At 40.4% G+C, this 17,342-nt stretch overlaps 1 protein-coding gene across 1 annotated transcript; it reads left to right on the forward strand.

Annotated features, from left to right (window-relative positions):
* Window positions 1-651: 651 nt before the first annotated feature.
* On the forward strand, window positions 652-15,744 carry LOC107599965 (oxysterol-binding protein 2-like). Its single transcript, XM_016291718.1, has 12 exons — window positions 652-673; window positions 2,465-2,590; window positions 2,745-2,868; window positions 3,510-3,576; window positions 4,164-4,316; window positions 8,621-8,866; window positions 9,405-9,525; window positions 9,756-9,859; window positions 10,567-10,662; window positions 10,867-11,051; window positions 13,447-13,667; window positions 14,236-15,744. Exons 1-12 carry the CDS (start codon window positions 652-654, stop codon window positions 14,376-14,378), a joined length of 1,608 nt encoding a protein of 535 aa, XP_016147204.1. The 3' UTR covers window positions 14,379-15,744.
* The last annotated feature ends 1,598 nt before the right edge of the window (window positions 15,745-17,342 follow it).

A 17,342-nucleotide genomic window follows, 5' to 3' on the forward strand; every position in this document is an offset into this window, starting at 1 on the left:
TGTGTTTTTTTGAGTTTTATTGAGTTTTCCCAATACTTTGGGCAATATACTGTATGTTTGGTGTGGTAGGGGGCCCAACCTCATATTCTTTCATAGGGCCCAAAATTGCTAGCGGCGCCCCTGCCCTGATCCAACAGAAAATGCCAGTATCGGATCGATACTGATACTGAATATCGGATCGGCGCACCCCTACTTAATATTTATTGATAAACAAAGAGAAATTGGACATTTCCATGCACATTTAGTTCATGTTAAAATGTGATTGTCCACTTTTAGGTGAGATAAGTTGCTTAACAAATGCCATAGATAAGAAGTGGCTGCACTGATGAAAAGTTTGGAAACAACTAATATAGTGCCAACTATCTCAACATGTACACCTAATTAACTGTCTTTAGATTTATGTTCAGTATAAGAATGTGTTATTGGCTGATAACGTTTCCATCTGTTTCCTCACTTCTTGAGATTAACTTGAATCATTAGCCCTGCAGACAGCAGTCAGGACCTGAGTCTTTGAGTGATGTAACGCTCCACCAGATCTACACTTTCATTAGCGAGATCTCTATTTGGTTAGCTGTGTGGACTCTTCTTTAGTCTTCTTTCTTTCATCTCTAAAATGATTAATAGCCAGCTGAACAGAAATACACATGCATAATGAAAAGTGCTGAACAGCACTGTGAGGTCTAACTCATTAAAGCACTCGGGACAGGCTGAGCCGCAGCAGTTCTAATGAGAGGAAGAGGAAACCCATTCTGATCTTTGTGTGTGGTCTGATGGACAAACAGATGTTATGTTTAATAATATGCTTCTATATTTGAAACAAGGAGAGAGAAGAGATGGAAATTTCTCTTGTTGTCACCTGACTGACTCTCTGAGGCTTTGAATCATGTCTGTGCTATGTCATACACTACTGTTCAAACGTTTAGGGTATGTACAAATTTTTTAATGTTTTGAAAGCTCTCTTATGCTCACCAAAGCTGCATTTTTTTTTTAATCAGAAATACAGTAAAGACAATCATTTTGTGAAATATTATTGCATTTTAAAATACCTGTTTTATTTCCCACTTGGTTTAATATTGTATCTAATGTAATGACATTCAGACACTTTTGTTACTTAAAGTCCGTGTAAAGAGAATTCAGAGAATTGTTTCTAAAAGCATTATAAATTTTAGAAATGTATTGCAGAAACACATTACAAAGACTCTGAACTATGTAGTACTGAATTGTGGAGTTAAACCGTTAAACAGTTTTTCACCAATTCTGTGTTCAGGATTTTTTGGGCGGGGCTATAACGGTGGCTCGATGACGCAATAAAATCAGAAATACAGTAAAGACAATCATTTTGTGAAATATTATTGCATTTTAAAATACCTGTTTTATTTCCCACTTGGTTTAATATTGTATCTAATGTAATGACATTCAGACACTTTTGTTACTTAAAGTCCGTGTAAAGAGAATTCAGAGAATTGTTTCTAAAAGCATTATCAATTTTAGAAATGTATTGCAGAAACACATTACAAAGACTCTGAACTATGTAGTACTGAATTGTGGAGTTAAACCGTTAAACAGTTTTTCACCAATTCTGTGTTCAGGATTTTTTGGGCGGGGCTATAACGGTGGCTCGATGACGCAATGGAGCCGCCGAGCATGGCCACGCCCCTAACACTATAAGATGTGTGTTCGACTTGAAGCAGCACTGCGCAGATCGATCGGTGTGTGACATCAAAGTACAGAGCTATAGAGAGCAGACGGCTCCTCATGCTTTCGAATCGCTCTCATGTCATACACTGACATACATGTCATGCCGTTCGTTACTACAGCCTAGAGGTTGTAAATGCATAATACCTGGTTGCAATAATTTACAAAACAGCTCGGTCTCCTCATTTAAATAAGCTGCAGAGGAAGACAGTTGAGAGAGAGACGACAGTTTTTCCGCGAGTCGGCGTGGTTTCAGCGCCGCCAGCGGACACACCCCCAGCGTCTGAGTGCAGAGAATACTGCTTGTTTTTTCAAGATTTTGATAGCTTATTTTATTCACTTGGCGTTTTTTTTTAGCATTCAGATTTGGCTGGGTGGTTATTAATAACACATTTTTCTGTGGTGTGATAAACTCAGAACACACATTTAATATAGACTTTACACAGACTTTTAAGTGTCCAAATAGTTTTTGAGCTGCTGTGTTTGTGTATAAGAATAGTTTCACAAAACCAAAGTGAAACTCTATCTAGATTCTGGACATGTTGAAATATTATTGGGAATCTCACTGAATTTCACTAAAACTTTCAGTTTTACACACTAAATCACATGGCTCTCCCTCCCCCTCAACTATTTTAAATGGCATTTCTCGGATATGTGGATGTATAACACACATGCGTCTCTTTCCTCTAAGCTCTTTCTTAAGTCACGAGCATTCTGGAGCTCAGGGTCTCACTCAGCAAAAAAAAGTGGAAGTTTGCATATGTTAAAGGTGAGGAGCTACACCTGGAGGAGACCATTGAGCAACTAGCCAAGCAGCACAACAGCCTGGAACGAGCCTGGAGAGAGGCCCCCACGCACGCTGTCAACACGCCCGCTACGCCCACCACTGACACGGGTGAGACACGCCACCCCTACCGCAGCGTGATCATTCATAAATGAATACTATAGAAGTGAATGAGCTCAGTTATGAGACATGGCATGATGGCAAACCAGCATGACTGCTGTAATGGTACTGTTGTGCCTGTTTTTGACTACTTGTGCGTGCACAGGAGTGAGTGAAAGGCCCAGGAAAGAGGAAGCGAGTGATGAAGATGAGGATACAGAGTATTTTGATGCCATGGAAGACTCACCTGCTTTTATAACAGTGACTGCCACGGACCCCTCTCACCACAGGTTAGCTTCATCCCCACTTAACCCAAAAATGAAAGTCATACATTTTTCAACAACATTAGGGTAAATAAATGATGACAGAATTTTCCTTTTTTGAGGAGAGTTCGAAAAATAGTCGTTCAAAGATTAAATGCAGACATTTTATTAATAATGAATTCAAAACACATTTCTTAAGTCAATTTCTACTACCTACTGATAAACCGTACACCAAAAGTCATTCATTTCCAATGGAGAGTAGTATGGGAGCTGCATGGAGTTTCGACCACATGAATATGCATAATTTTTGGGTCTGATTTATGCTTCAATTGCATTTACATATTTGAACTCAACCATATGTGACCACCTGACCGAATGAGATGTATTCCAATCAAAATTATGAGCATGAATGGAAAATGACCAATTCTTTTAATACAATTGTTTTGGTAAAATAAGTGGTCATGAATAACTATGTCTGAAATAACTATTTTATAAACACTTGTGATTTATTTATTTATTTTTTTAATCTGGTCCTAGTAAGAGGCTCTTGTTCACTGGTTGACTCCTGAAACCTTTATTCCATCAGTCAAACACAATGTCACCTTTATTCTGCTTATTTGCCTGCATCTCATCTTCTTACTGTCTCTCTCTCTTTCTTGTGTGTGCAGACGTTCTCAGAGTAATCTCAGTGGTGCTAGTGGAGGACAGCCCAGTGACTGGAACCAGGAAGACAATGTGAGTGTGACATGAAACAAGAGCTGAAAACAAAGGTTATATACACTAGGATCCAAAAAACAACAATGCAAATCTCAGATTTAAAATCTAATTTAAAAGGGGGACAAACAAAATGCTAAGGCATTCTGAAATACTAAAAATCATTTGTTACAAGAGCCTGAAATTCGCTTCATATTTGTAATGAAACGTTTTTTATTTATTATTGTACTAATGTGAAGTGGAAGCATTTTCATTAGTGGCCTCAGACTTTTGGACCCCACTGTATTTCTTGTGGCATAAAGATCCAGTAGACTCGGCGTGACTGTGAATGTTTCCTCAGGCGGTCTGTGTTCATCATTGACTCTCACAGCTGTTGTTCATCTCAATTAACCAAATCTTAATTAACTGATATCTGCTCTCCTCGTTTCATCTTTCTCTCGGTGACTCACTTTCTGAGACAGATGGAGCATCAGTCAGCTGTCAGTGTTTATGCATTACGTTCCTCAAGGGCACTCAGGCCCTTTAAATAATGTCTTTCAGCACAAATACATTTCATACATTTCTGATGTTTTTTTTAATACAAACACTCTTGTCTGTGTCTTTTTTAGTGTTCTGTGAGCAGTAATGATTTTTCAGGGAAAGAACTGCAGCCTCACAGGAAGAGGCGGACCCAGATCCCAGAGAAGCCCAACTATTCGCTCAATCTGTGGAGCATCATGAAGAATTGCATTGGCAAAGAACTCTCTAAGATCCCAATGCCTGTAAGTGATATCACATATTGGGGAAATGGTCCTAAATGAAAGAATAGAATCAGTGCATTGCTGTTCTTTGAGAACAGTAAGCAAAATGTGCCCAGATTATATATCATTTGCATGTACACTACTGTTCAAAAGTGTGGGATTATTAAGGTCTTTCTTATGCTCATCAAGGCTGCATTTCTTTGATCAAAAATTGAAAGAAAAACAAACAGTAAAAACTGTTTTTCAGTATTCTTTGATTAGTTAAAAGTTAGAAGTATAGCATTTGTAACAAATACCTTTTTTTTATCAATTTAACATATCCTTGCTGAACCAAAGTATTAATTTCTTGAAAGAATAAATTCTGTTCTTGTTTATTCATCAAAGAATCCTGAAAAAAGTATTATAGGTTCCAAAAAATATTAAGTATTAAGTAAATATTAAATATTACTGTTTCCAACAGTGATAATAAATCAGCATATTAGAAGGATTTCTGAAGGATCATGTAACACTGAAAACTGAAATAACGATGCTGAAAAATCTTTGCATTGCATGAATAAATGACATTTTAAAATGCATTCAAATAGAAAACCATTATATTAAACGGCACTAATACTTCACAATATTATTGTTTTTACTGAATTTTTGATCAAATAAATGCAGCAAAATCTTACTGATCCTAAACTTGAGAATGGTAGTGTATGTGCTTCTGAAATGGAGAAAAAAACGTCTCAGGTTACTTATGTAACCATGGTTCCCTGAGTAGGGAACGAGACACTGCGTCCTCTAGGGGTCGCTATGGGGAACGCCTCGTCGTGACCCGTGTCTGAAGCATACATTGAAAAAACACCAACTCGTTGGCCGGCGACAGCCATGACGTCACTACCGGTGCGACTCCAGTATAAATCGGCGCCGGGAGCTACACATCATTCTCTTCTTCGTCTTCATTGACTGTTCTGTTTGAAGCGTGCATTTTCAAGGAAAAAGTAAGAGCTATCTATTTATTATGGCGAGCACTAGTAGAGCATTTAGAAGGTGTGTGCATCCGTGTCAGCGCTAGTTGACACCAGATGACACACACGATTTATGTGTTGTTTGTTTGGGCGAGGAGCACGCACGCGATGTCCTCGAGGGGGCAATCTGCGTGCATTGCGAGTTTTTTCCAATGAAAAAACTCCGTTCTCGTTTGTCTCTCTTTTCAAGTAAAGAGGGGCAGCCATCTGCTTCCCGCGGTTCAGGACCCTCCGCTGCTGAGGCACGGAGGAGAATGAGCTCGTGGCGATCTCAGGTGGACCTGGCCGATGAGTTTAGAGAGGGGCTTTCCTTCTCGCGCTCATCGGCGGGGGGCGAGAGACAGCCACTGGAGGATGATGTTCTCTCTTTAACATCATCTGATCCAGGGGCCAGTGCTCTGCTGGGTTCAGCCCAGGAAGAGCAGGAAATGGATGATGAGAGCGAAGAAGCTGAGGCTGAGCCTTCTCAATCCTCCTGCCCTGCGTATGATGAGCTCTTAGAGGTTATGGATCGCGCCACGGCAAGACTTGACTTGCCATGGAAGCGGACTAAGGAAGTGGCGTCGCGAGGTCGTCTCGACGAACGTTATCTTTCTGGCCATAACCCTCCAGCTCAGGTGAGTCTTCCTTTCCTTCCTGATCTCCATACTGAGATCGAGAAGGAATGGAAGAAGCCGTTTTCCTCACGCATCCATCGGTTTCAGCATACCAGTTATGCGAATATCGAGGCGGTGCGCGAAAACGGCTATGAGAGAATGCCCCCTGTAGAAGAGACGCTAGCTAGCTATCTCTCTATGGGAGAGACATCATCTCTCAAAACTCCCTCCTTGCCATCCATGCCTCTTCAAGCTACATCTAAAATGAATGGCAAGGCATACGCAGCAGCAGGTCAGGCTGTTGCTTCACTGCACACGATGGCGGTGCTCCAAGCATACCAGGCTGATCTGCTGAAAGACCTGGATAAAGGCGAGGGCCTTTCTTCTGATGAGATGGCTGAGTTACGCCGCACCACGGATCTTGCTCTTCGTGCTACTAAGCAGGCTGCCTCTGCCATGGGCAGATCTATGGCAGCGATGGTAGTAACGGAGAGGCAGCTGTGGGTAAACCTGGCAGACATCGGGAAGAAAGAAAGGGGTTTTCTTCTCGATGCCCCGGTTTCGCCCTCTGAACTTTTTGGTACATCCGTTGAGACGGTCATCGAAAAGTTCAGGGAGGCGAAGGCACGCTCAGCGGCCTTCAAAACCTTCATTCCACGAAGGTCCAGGTCTGAGCCCGAACAACCCAGGGGTCCTGGCCCGTCTCGATTTGAGGATCAGAGACGAGCACAGAAGGCTAGTGTCGCGACTCGCGCTCCTCCTCCGCCTGCGGGTAGGGGTAGGAAGTATCGTGGGTCGAAGGGAGGTAGGCAAGACCTGAGGGATGTGATCCAGACAAGGCGTCAGAGCTTTCGTCCGGATCAGAGTAATACTTAGGTATCCACTCTTTCCCTCAGGGGGTGTAACATCTACCCCTTTCTTCCCCTTCCTAATTCCCCTGTAACCACCATATCGCCACCTGACCGAGGTCAGGTGGAAGCTTCCTGCATAACAGTCTCCTTCTGGACCTATGATGTTTTGGTTGGTTCTATGGTTATCATAGTAACCACCTTACTGAAGGTCCGGTCTAGAGGCTTTCCGGACAGAGCTCCAACGCGGGAGCCGTGGTGGGTGAGTACGATCCATGTCTAAATATATGTATATAAATATATGTATGTGCTATGAAACTGGTGGTTGTGTGTACCCTTCTGCTAGTTTCTTTGCAGTGTTTCCCGTGCTGGGGTCAGAAACCGGGTGCTCGACTTGCAGTGTTTATTTCACTCGTCGAGATATGTCCAGAAGGTAAGTAAGGTTTCATACTTCCTGGATCATGCGGCTATAACACAGGCTTCTGCGGGAGTTTTGTGATTATCAGGCCCCCGGTGTCACTGCAGAAAATTTCCTGGACGTCCGGGCTGGGGTTTACGCTTTCTCTCAGAGTAATCTCAGTGGTGCTAGTGGAGGACAGCCCAGTGACTGGAACCAGGAAGACAATGTGAGTGTGACATGAAACAAGAGCTGAAAACAAAGGTTATATACACTAGGATCCAAAAAACAACAATGCAAATCTCAGATTTAAAATCTAATTTAAAAGGGGGACAAACAAAATGCTAAGGCATTCTGAAATACTAAAAATCATTTGTTACAAGAGCCTGAAATTCGCTTCATATTTGTAATGAAACGTTTTTTATTTATTATTGTACTAATGTGAAGTGGAAGCATTTTCATTAGTGGCCTCAGACTTTTGGACCCCACTGTATTTCTAAAGATCCAGTAGACTCGGCGTGACTGTGAATGTTTCCTCAAGTGGTCTGTGTTCATCATTGACTCTCACAGCTGTTGTTCATCTCAATTAACCAAATCTTAATTAACTGATATCTGCTCTCCTCGTTTCATCTTTCTCTCGGTGACTCACTTTCTGAGACAGATGGAGCATCAGTCAGCTGTCAGTGTTTATGCATTACGTTCCTCAAGGGCACTCAGGCCCTTTAAATAATGTCTTTCAGCACAAATACATTTCATACATTTCTGATGTTTTTTTTAATACAAACACTCTTGTCTGTGTCTTTTTTAGTGTTCTGTGAGCAGTAATGATTTTTCAGGGAAAGAACTGCAGCCTCACAGGAAGAGGCGGACCCAGATCCCAGAGAAGCCCAACTATTCGCTCAATCTGTGGAGCATCATGAAGAATTGCATTGGCAAAGAACTCTCTAAGATCCCAATGCCTGTAAGTGATATCACATATTGGGGAAATGGTCCTAAATGAAAGAATAGAATCAGTGCATTGCTGTTCTTTGAGAACAGTAAGCAAAATGTGCCCAGATTATATATCATTTGCATGTACACTACTGTTCAAAAGTGTGGGGTCAGTGAGTTATTAAAAAAAAGAAATTAATATTTTTATTCATGCATTAAAAAATGACAGTAAAGACATTTATAAATTCGTAAAAGATTTCCATTTGAACAGATTTGAACGAATAGATTACCATTCTCACAAAAATATTAAGCAGCACCACTTTGTTTGAAAAAGTTTGAAAAAAGGCAAAGAATACAAAGCTAAAGCGGCCACAATGTATTTTAAAGTAACAAATTTAGCTGGATGCTAACCTTTTTAATTCCAAAACAAACTTGGAGAATGGATCTGTGGTCACAAGACAATTGCAGTATCTCCACATACTCAACAATATGTAGTAAGAATGTGAATTGGGACACAGGTGTCTTCTTCTCTCCTTGTGTCCAGGTGAACTTCAACGAGCCCCTGTCCATGCTGCAGCGCTTGACTGAGGATTTGGAGTACCACGAGCTGCTGGATAAGGCGGCGCGCTGTGAGAACTCTCTGGAGCAGATGTGTCTGGTCGCAGCCTTCTCCGTCTCCTCATACTCCACCACAGTGCACCGGACGGCCAAGCCCTTCAACCCTCTCCTGGGAGAGACATATGAACTGGACCGCCTGGAAGAATTCGGCTATCGTTCCATCTGTGAACAGGTCAGTGTTAAGAGTCCAAAGGTCTACGGTAACATGTGAGGAAAGCTATCCGTTAGCATTTATATTCACCTCAGTAGCGGTTGTTCAGCTAGAACAGGGCACTCCAATATATGTTTTTTTTCCCTGTGATGGTAATGCTGAATTTTCAGCATCCATTACTCCAGTCTTCAGTGTCACATGATCCTTCAGAAATCATTCTAATATGCTGATTTGGTGATGAAGAAACAGTTTTGCTGCTGAATTCAATTCACATCGAAAGCAGCATATAAATTTAGAAACAAGGGAGGAAATGAGAAATTAAGCAATTTATTATAACGCGGCGTCACAACACTTATTTTCAGTCACCTTCAGCCATTACTGGAAATGCTCCTCACGCAAGGTTCAGTGATCAGAGGGGTAATGATGGTTGAAGGTGACTGTGAGAATACCAGAATTACACATAGAATGTCTGAACTGATTTGAATGAATAATGACACAGCACCCCCTAGCGGTGAATTTTATATTTAGCACTCGACTGATATTTGCCTGTATCTTTTAGGTCAGTCATCATCCGCCAGCAGCCGCTCATCATGTGATGTCACAGCGAGGCTGGACCCTGTGGCAGGAAATCACCATCGCTAGCAAGTTCCGTGGCAAATACCTCTCCATCATGCCTCTGGGTGAGTCTCCTCTCCTCTGTTGACCGTCTCACTAATGCACTATTCTTCATATAAACAAATGTACACATATGTACTAGGTTGTAAGTAACACAAAATCTATAAACATTGTTTATGCTGATTTAATTTATTGTCACACAGAGGATTTAATTCTGTATTTCTCTCTTGAATTCACATGATTTGTTGTCATATTGTGATAAAGATGGACATTGATTTTCTGTCTGTCTAACCAGGTGCGATCCACCTACAGTTTCATGCGAGTGGAAACCACTATGTGTGGCGCAAAGTCACCTCCACCGTGCACAACATCATTGTGGGCAAACTGTGGATTGATCAGGTTGAACTTGACATTATTCCATTTCTATGATTACCAGAGTTTTTTGCAGTAGTTTGTCAAATATTCAAAGCTTAGAAATGTCAAGGGGAATATATTTCTTGTAGGTCCATGCTTGTAGAATATATTCTTTGTAGGACCTAGTTTTACTAAATTTTGATGTCCTCTTCTGAATAACAATGACTAAAAATGAGAGAGAGGGGAAAAAAACAGTTTGGCAATTAAACAATGCAGCCAACAGTATTGTTAATGGGATAGTTCACCCAAAAGTGAAAATGTTGTCATCCTTTACTCACACTCATGTCGTTCCAAACCTGTATTCTTTCATAGAAGATATTTTGAAGAATGCTGGTAATCAAAGAGTTGATGGTCCCCATTGACTTCCATAGTATTTCTTTCCCTACTATGGAAGTCAGTGGGGACCAATAACTGTTTGCGTCTTCAAAATATCTTCTTTTGTGTTCACGAAAGAATAGAAGGTTTGGAACGACATGAGGGTGAGTAAATGATGACAAAATGACCTATTCCTTGAAGTTTTAACAAAAAAATTCAGACTTTTTTTTTTTGGCTTTAAGACATGTTTTTTGTTCAATATCAAATACGACTTTATTAAAGAAAAACACATCATATCTCCTCGACCCCCAGATTGAGAACCACTGATTTAATTGTAGGTATTGCTCTCTTTTCATCTTCTATTTTCTTTGTTGCAGTCAGGAGATATTGACATAGTCAACCACAGGACCAAAGAGACCTGTCAGCTCAAGTTCTCTCCGTACAGTTACTTTTCAAGGGAAGTCCCACGAAAGGTATGTTTTGGATTTAAATCGTCCCTGTCCCTCCCGCTGTGATTCATCTGTGAGTTATACTGACAGCAGATAAGAGCCCTTAATGATGTTTGTCATGGCTAAACCATCTTTCTATCCTGCTCTGCCCTCTCTCGGTCTCTACATGCTTCTATAGTTCAACCCCAGAGCTTGTTATCCTTGTTCTCCTTGTTCTTCCACTGTAAGGTCACAGGGGTGGTGAAGGACAGTGACGGCCAGCCCCACTACATCCTGTCAGGTACATGGGATGACAAGATGGAGAGCGCCAAGATCGTGCAGAGTAGCAGAGGAAGCAGCAGCTCTGAGGGCAAACAGAAGACTGTCTATCAGACGCTCACACCCAAACTGCTGTGGAAGAAATACCCTCTACCGTAAGACACAGCATTAATGTCTTTACTTTAGTACCACCTCGGTTGAGGTTCCAAGTGAACCGTACCATTACCAAAACGTGACGCGTAAACTCTGCTGATCACTGATTGGCCGGAGAGAATCGTCACTGAACTTGCGACACAAACACAACAGAACCGCTAGATTTAAATCAGCACAGCCAGCGAAGGATTGACAACTTTTTGACAAATTTGACAAGTTTCATTGTCTGGTGAGGAAGTACAGACGTTCCTCTCGTTGATAGCAGAGGAGCGGATCCAGCGAGAGCTTGATGGGGCGACGCGGAATGAAAACGTTTTTCAGGAGTCGCGGCAGTAGAGGTGGCGCAACTAACGACATGTGAATAATCCCGCCCACTCTAAAGCGATACTAAACTGCAGTGCAAACGCAAACCGAGCCGAGCTGTGCCGTACCGAGCTGAGTCGTACCACACAGTAGAAAAGCACCATAAATCTAAAGGTAGTTTAGTAGTTAGTGTGCTGGGTAAGTAGCTCATTATGTAGGTAGCTACTTACCTACCAGACTATCTGCAGAACTACAGTATTCAGCATAAATGAGTACATCCCCTTTAAAACTTAATCAATTCAGCAATTACTGTTTGGAGATGTAATATTCCAGCAAGTCTGCTTGATTAATTACTAGTTTAATAGTTAGTGTGCTGGGTAAGTAGCTCATTATGTAGGTAGCTACTTACCTACTTACCTGCCAGACTATCTGCAGAACTACAGTATTCAGCATAAATGAGTACATCCCCTTTAAAACTTAATCAATTCAGCAATTACTGTTTGGAGATGTAATATTCCAGCAAGTCTGCTTGATTAATTACCAAAGAAGCATGACAAAATGACATGTGGCCAAGTATGGTGACCCATACTTGGAATTAGTGCTCTGCATTTATCCCATCCAAAGTGCACCCACACACCGTGAACACACACCCGGAGCAGTGGGCAGCCATTTATGCTGCGGCGCCCGGGGAGCAGTTGGGGGTTCGGTGCCTTGCTCAAGGGCACCTCAGTCATGGTATTGAAGGTGGAAGAGAGCGCTGTACATTCACTCCCCCCACCTACAATCCCTGCCGGTACGAGACTCGAACCCGCAACCTTTGGGTTACGAGTCCGACTCTCTAACCATTAGGCCACAAAAAAAATACGATTTTCTTATCAAAGTGATAAAATGTTGTGTTGCAAAAAGTAGTGCATCCTCCTAAAAAGTTACAAAATAAAAGCAAATAAAATGTTGTTTGTAAAATGTTTACATGCTTTTCTTCTTTCTTCTTTTTGCTCTTAACAGCTCCCACTTGCTGTGGTGGAGCAGTTATGAAATATTATTCTTGTAAATACTTTCTAGCATTTCAGTATTTTTATTTTTTTAGAAATAAATATGCATGCAAATTAGAGCGAAGTGCAACAGTTTCCATACAGTGGTCAAAAATGGATTTTAACATTGATTTAAAAAAAAATGTTTATCTTGTAAACTCAGATATGTGGATTTGGATGGCAATTAAATTACCACATGACTTTGCTGTTTGTCAAAAAACACTAGGTAATTTGGCCAGGGATTTGTACACGGGTGGTGGGAGAAAAACACCGGCATTCTGTAGTAGTGCATCCTCCTAAAAAGTTACAAAATAAAAGCAAATAAAATGTTGTTTGTAAAATGTTTACATGCTTTTCTTCTTTCTTCTTTCTTCTTTTTGCTCTTAACAGCTCCCACTTGCTGTGGTGGAGCAGTTATGAAATATTATTCTTGTAAATACTTTCTAGCATTTCAGTATTTTTATTTTTTTTAGAAATAAATATGCATGCAAATTAGAGCGAAGTGCAACAGTTTCCATACAGTGGTCAAAAATGGATTTTAACATTGAATTTAAAAAAAAATGTTTATCTTGTAAACTCAGATATGTGGATTTGGATGGCAATTAAATTACCACATGACTTTGCTGTTTGTCAAAAAACACTAGGTCATTTGGCCAGGGATTTGTACACGGGTGGTGGGAGAAAAACACCGGCATTCTGTATTCGGACAGCAATAAAATCACCAACTAACCCCTGTAAATGTTGAAAATCCCTTACGTCCCCATGAGAAACAATTACCATCCGAATCGGGCTAATTTTGCTAGAAAAAGAGCAGGAGAAATACCAGAGTTGGCAAAAGAGTGATTGCATTGGTATCTTCTACTACTTACCTGCCAAAGTACCTACAGTCTAAACAACATACCTACCAGACTCATTACCTGACAGACCAAAATTGCCTACCTGCAGAAATACCTTCTTCACTTCCTACTTACCCACTTAACTAAAGGTGGCCTTGCAGATCAAATTATAAAGTTAGATTCTCATTCTTGCAGTTGTTCATTCTCTTCTCCCCTCTATCTCTCAGAGAGAATGCTGAGAACATGTACTGTTTCTCCGCTCTGGCTTTGACCCTGAATGAGGAAGAGGAGGGTGTGTGTTGGACGGACAGCAGGCTGAGGCCGGACCAGCAGCTGATGGAAGCGGGACGCTGGGACGAGGCCAACGTGGAGAAGCAGAGGCTGGAGGAAAAACAGAGAGCCAGGAGGAGGAGGAGAGAAGCTGAGGCTTCTAAGGCCATCGATGAAGGTGAGCGGAGGTCCAAGGTCACACAAGATGGTCACATCTCTGTGACATTTGGTCGATGTAGAAGTTTTGAAAACCATGAAACTAGGCGTGTTATTATTTGTCTAATTGAGTCTAAAATGTAAGTCAATTAATATTCACTTCTTGTTTATTGGACTGTTTTATAAAATCAATATCACATTTGCAATCGTACTGATATTTGGAGAAAAAAACTGTACTCTATATCACATGATATAAATATAAAAGTCATACGGGGGCATATTCCCATATCTTGAATTTTGGGGGAATTCTAAATGAATTTTAATAGACTAAATCACTCTAAACGTGCTCGCGCAGTAGTCTAACCTACATCTTATAGTGTATGCGTGCATCCTGTGGGTGTGTTTTTGTTTTGTTTTTGCGATATACTCGATAATGTCATATCTTTTAAACAACAATTACGATAATATTGTAGATGATATATATTGCACACCCCCCTACATTAAACTATAAATTCCATTTGTCAACCACAACTTTTGTGCCACAGTTCAAGCTGTTCTCCTGGTGATGTTATTGTTGTTTTGCGTTACAGGACAGGACTTTGAAAGCTACATGCCGCTGTGGTTCCACCAGAGGACGGATGGACTGACGGGAGAGACTATTTACGTTTATAAGGGGGGTTACTGGGAGGCCAAAGAAAGACAAGCCTGGAATAGGAGTCCCGCTATCTTCTGAACATGCAAAACAATTGACTAACTCTGCAGACAAAGAGGAATAAACCCTCTACATGGACTCATCAGGGCCTTGGGACTGCAGAGGTAGTGGAGACACCTGCGCTGTTTGATCTCTTAGAGCGCGCACGCATGTGTGTGTGTGTGTGTTTGTTTAAGTGTGTGTTTTTGCAGCCCAATGACATATATCTTTGCCCGACTCTTAAACGGACCACTAAAATGGGAGAATAGAAGAATGTTCTCTCTCAAGTTCATTTCAAAGACGAGTGTGTGGGAGAAATGCGCAGTTGAACTCTTAGTCAAGTGCCGCCCCAGTTTATCTTCCAAAGCAAATCAGGTTCTTTTTATTCAGTTCAACCCCATCGCAAATGCACTTTCCTCTCTTCCCAGCAGTGAAGTACACTGGACTGAGTCTTGTTTATAAAGAGATCATATCCCATGAAGAAACTCACATATGAAGGAGAGACTCACTCGACTTAACACAACGCAGCTGAAACATTTCAAAGAATCGTCTGATTGTTCAGCTTGTGTACTTTGTTTCATATCAACAACAGTACCATATTTGAGCAAGGGAAGTTCTTGTATTTGTATATCCCAGGAGCACAATCAGGCTCTTATTGGAAACAGCTGAAGACTTTCTCCCTGGCTCCGCCCCCTTTGCATAGCAAATAACAGTAAAGATTCATCTCGTGTCTTCAGTTAACCAATGAGCTTCAGGCAAGCATTAAAAGAGCGCTTGTGTCTGTTGTATTGGACAGTGCAGGTATTCGGACACAGATGTGTTTTACACCCATGAATTGTCATGCACATTAATTAGCTGCTTCCTGCATTGGCTCAGTGGAGCCCCCAGTGGTCATTATCGTGTTACTGTGACTGCCACAGTACAATGCATATCAATGCAATTAAAAAAAATAATACTATTTTGTACAATCAGGATACTTAATGAATGAATGAACGAGCAACTAATAAAAATAAACAAGTCACCCGCTTGACTCACTCCGAGGACATAGCAAACAATCAAAATACAAAGTGTGATACTGAAAACACAAGCAAACAGCTTGCTGACCTTGTTTTGTGTTCATAGCATGCTTGTATTTATTAGCATTAGAGAACGTGGATTAAAACACCCAAGTGTTCCTGATAGTTCACATTACATTATGGTGATAGAGAAGTACATTGTAGTACATTTTTTTTAAACTGGTAATTTCAGTACTTTGTAACAGAAAGACCGATTTTAAATTTCTTCTCAAGGTTATAAATCATCAGGACTCAGGAGTGATTTAAAAAAAAAAAAAGGATTTTGTTGTTTTGCTGAACACTATGAAACTGTAGCCCCAAGCTGATACAAAGTTGAATAACAGAAACAAATCTACGGTATTTCTTTTATGTTTATCAAGTTCTAAAGCAGTGGATTCAGACCTGATCTCATCACTGGAGATCAGTTCTCACTTTATTTCTAATTGCTGTCAAAGTGTAGAATTATGCTGGAGGTCTTATTTTGCACTCACGCCACTATGTATTTCGTGATAACCGTAATTATTATTACTATTATGAAGAAAACAGAAGTAATGATGCCATGCCATTCTAATAAATGCTGTTTTTGGTAAAAACCTGAATTTTAACCAAGAGGTTTACTTGTAAATGGATATTTTAATTTCAACTGATCCAGCTAGTCAAAGTTTCATTTTTGACAAGCTGTCAATGTATGATTAGAAATGCTAATATTTTCTATTAAAACTCCCTGACTTGGATACTGGCAGGCACTTTTCATGTCTATATACATTCGTTAGGAATGCAGAATGACTGAAGAGGGTGTGATGATTTGTGTAGAATTTTGTCAACCCTGATCATCCCTAAAGCATGGAATGAAGTGCAATATAACAATTGAGGGTTTATGTTTGTGCACACGTTCCCCACCCATACATGTAAATGTCATTTTCCCTAAGATTATTTATAAAAACAAATAAAGGCTTACATTTTTGTTACATGGTTCGCAGGTTCAAAATCTGAGTTGGTAATAGAGAGATCGTAAAATCATAACTATAGAGAAAACCACATTACCACTGAAGGACTAATACTATTAGGATGTTCTAAAAATGAAAAGAAAAAAAAAAGCGCTAAATCAATTGTTTGTGAATTCAATTGGGAATAAATAAAAGTTGTTACAATTTCAGAAAAGAAACAATTAGGTCTTACAAATGGATGCTCTTTTTAGTAACACTGTATTAAAGCCTTTGCTCAAAAATGATATCAAATCGAGTCATTTAATCAAACAGTTTTATTACCCCAGCTTCACAGGTTTGATTTTATTGTGTAATGTTAATATAGAGTTCATATGCAAAATGTGGAATGTAAACAGACCCGTCAAACGATAGATAGAAATCAAAGTAAGTACCGTTAATACATTTTTAAAAACTGGAATGAATTCAGTGGCTCACAATCCACACACCAAAATCTCACATTAAATTCAAGAGTTTAAAAAAAGGACCATTCTGGAGAAGCAGAACCGAGTAACTGGACAGATCTGCAGGTTAAAAATCACTAAAAACATCTCCATTTATGATACAATTAAAAATAAACGACTTTGAGAGTTTCGCCCTGAACACCAACACAATGATACAATGCATTTCCTCATTAAATGAATTCAATTCTAAATGACTTCATCTGAAAAATTCAATCCACCACCCACCCATCAGAATACATTCAGCATATTAGGCACGTAGAAATATCTGAGCCTCCTGTGGGCTAGAAGAGGTTCTTGAGGAGATTTTTCAAACAGAAAGAAGGATTTGAAAAACTATACAGCCCAACAGAAACGAGATCTGGGCTAATCAACATGAAGAATGAACACATTTGGGCTAACGTTGCTCAAATTTGGAGCAACAATTAGGCAAGTCATTGTTGCCCTTTCTGAGCATCTTGTTGCCAACATCTGAGAAATACTGCGCCCAAAATACAAACTCCTGAT

This window comes from Sinocyclocheilus grahami, unplaced genomic scaffold, assembly GCF_001515645.1.
Source record: "Sinocyclocheilus grahami isolate Dianchi unplaced genomic scaffold, SAMN03320097.WGS_v1.1 scaffold275.1, whole genome shotgun sequence".
Classification (NCBI taxonomy): domain Eukaryota; kingdom Metazoa; phylum Chordata; class Actinopteri; order Cypriniformes; family Cyprinidae; genus Sinocyclocheilus; species Sinocyclocheilus grahami.

Coding starts and splice junctions, on each gene's coding strand:
- LOC107599965 (XM_016291718.1), top strand. CDS start 652: ATGAAAAGTGCTGAACAGCACT. Junction 4,317..8,620: donor TCTCTAAGATCCCAATGCCT/GTAAGTGATATC, acceptor CCTTGTGTCCAG/GTGAACTTCAACGAGCCCCT. Junction 8,867..9,404: donor ATCGTTCCATCTGTGAACAG/GTCAGTGTTAAG, acceptor TGTATCTTTTAG/GTCAGTCATCATCCGCCAGC.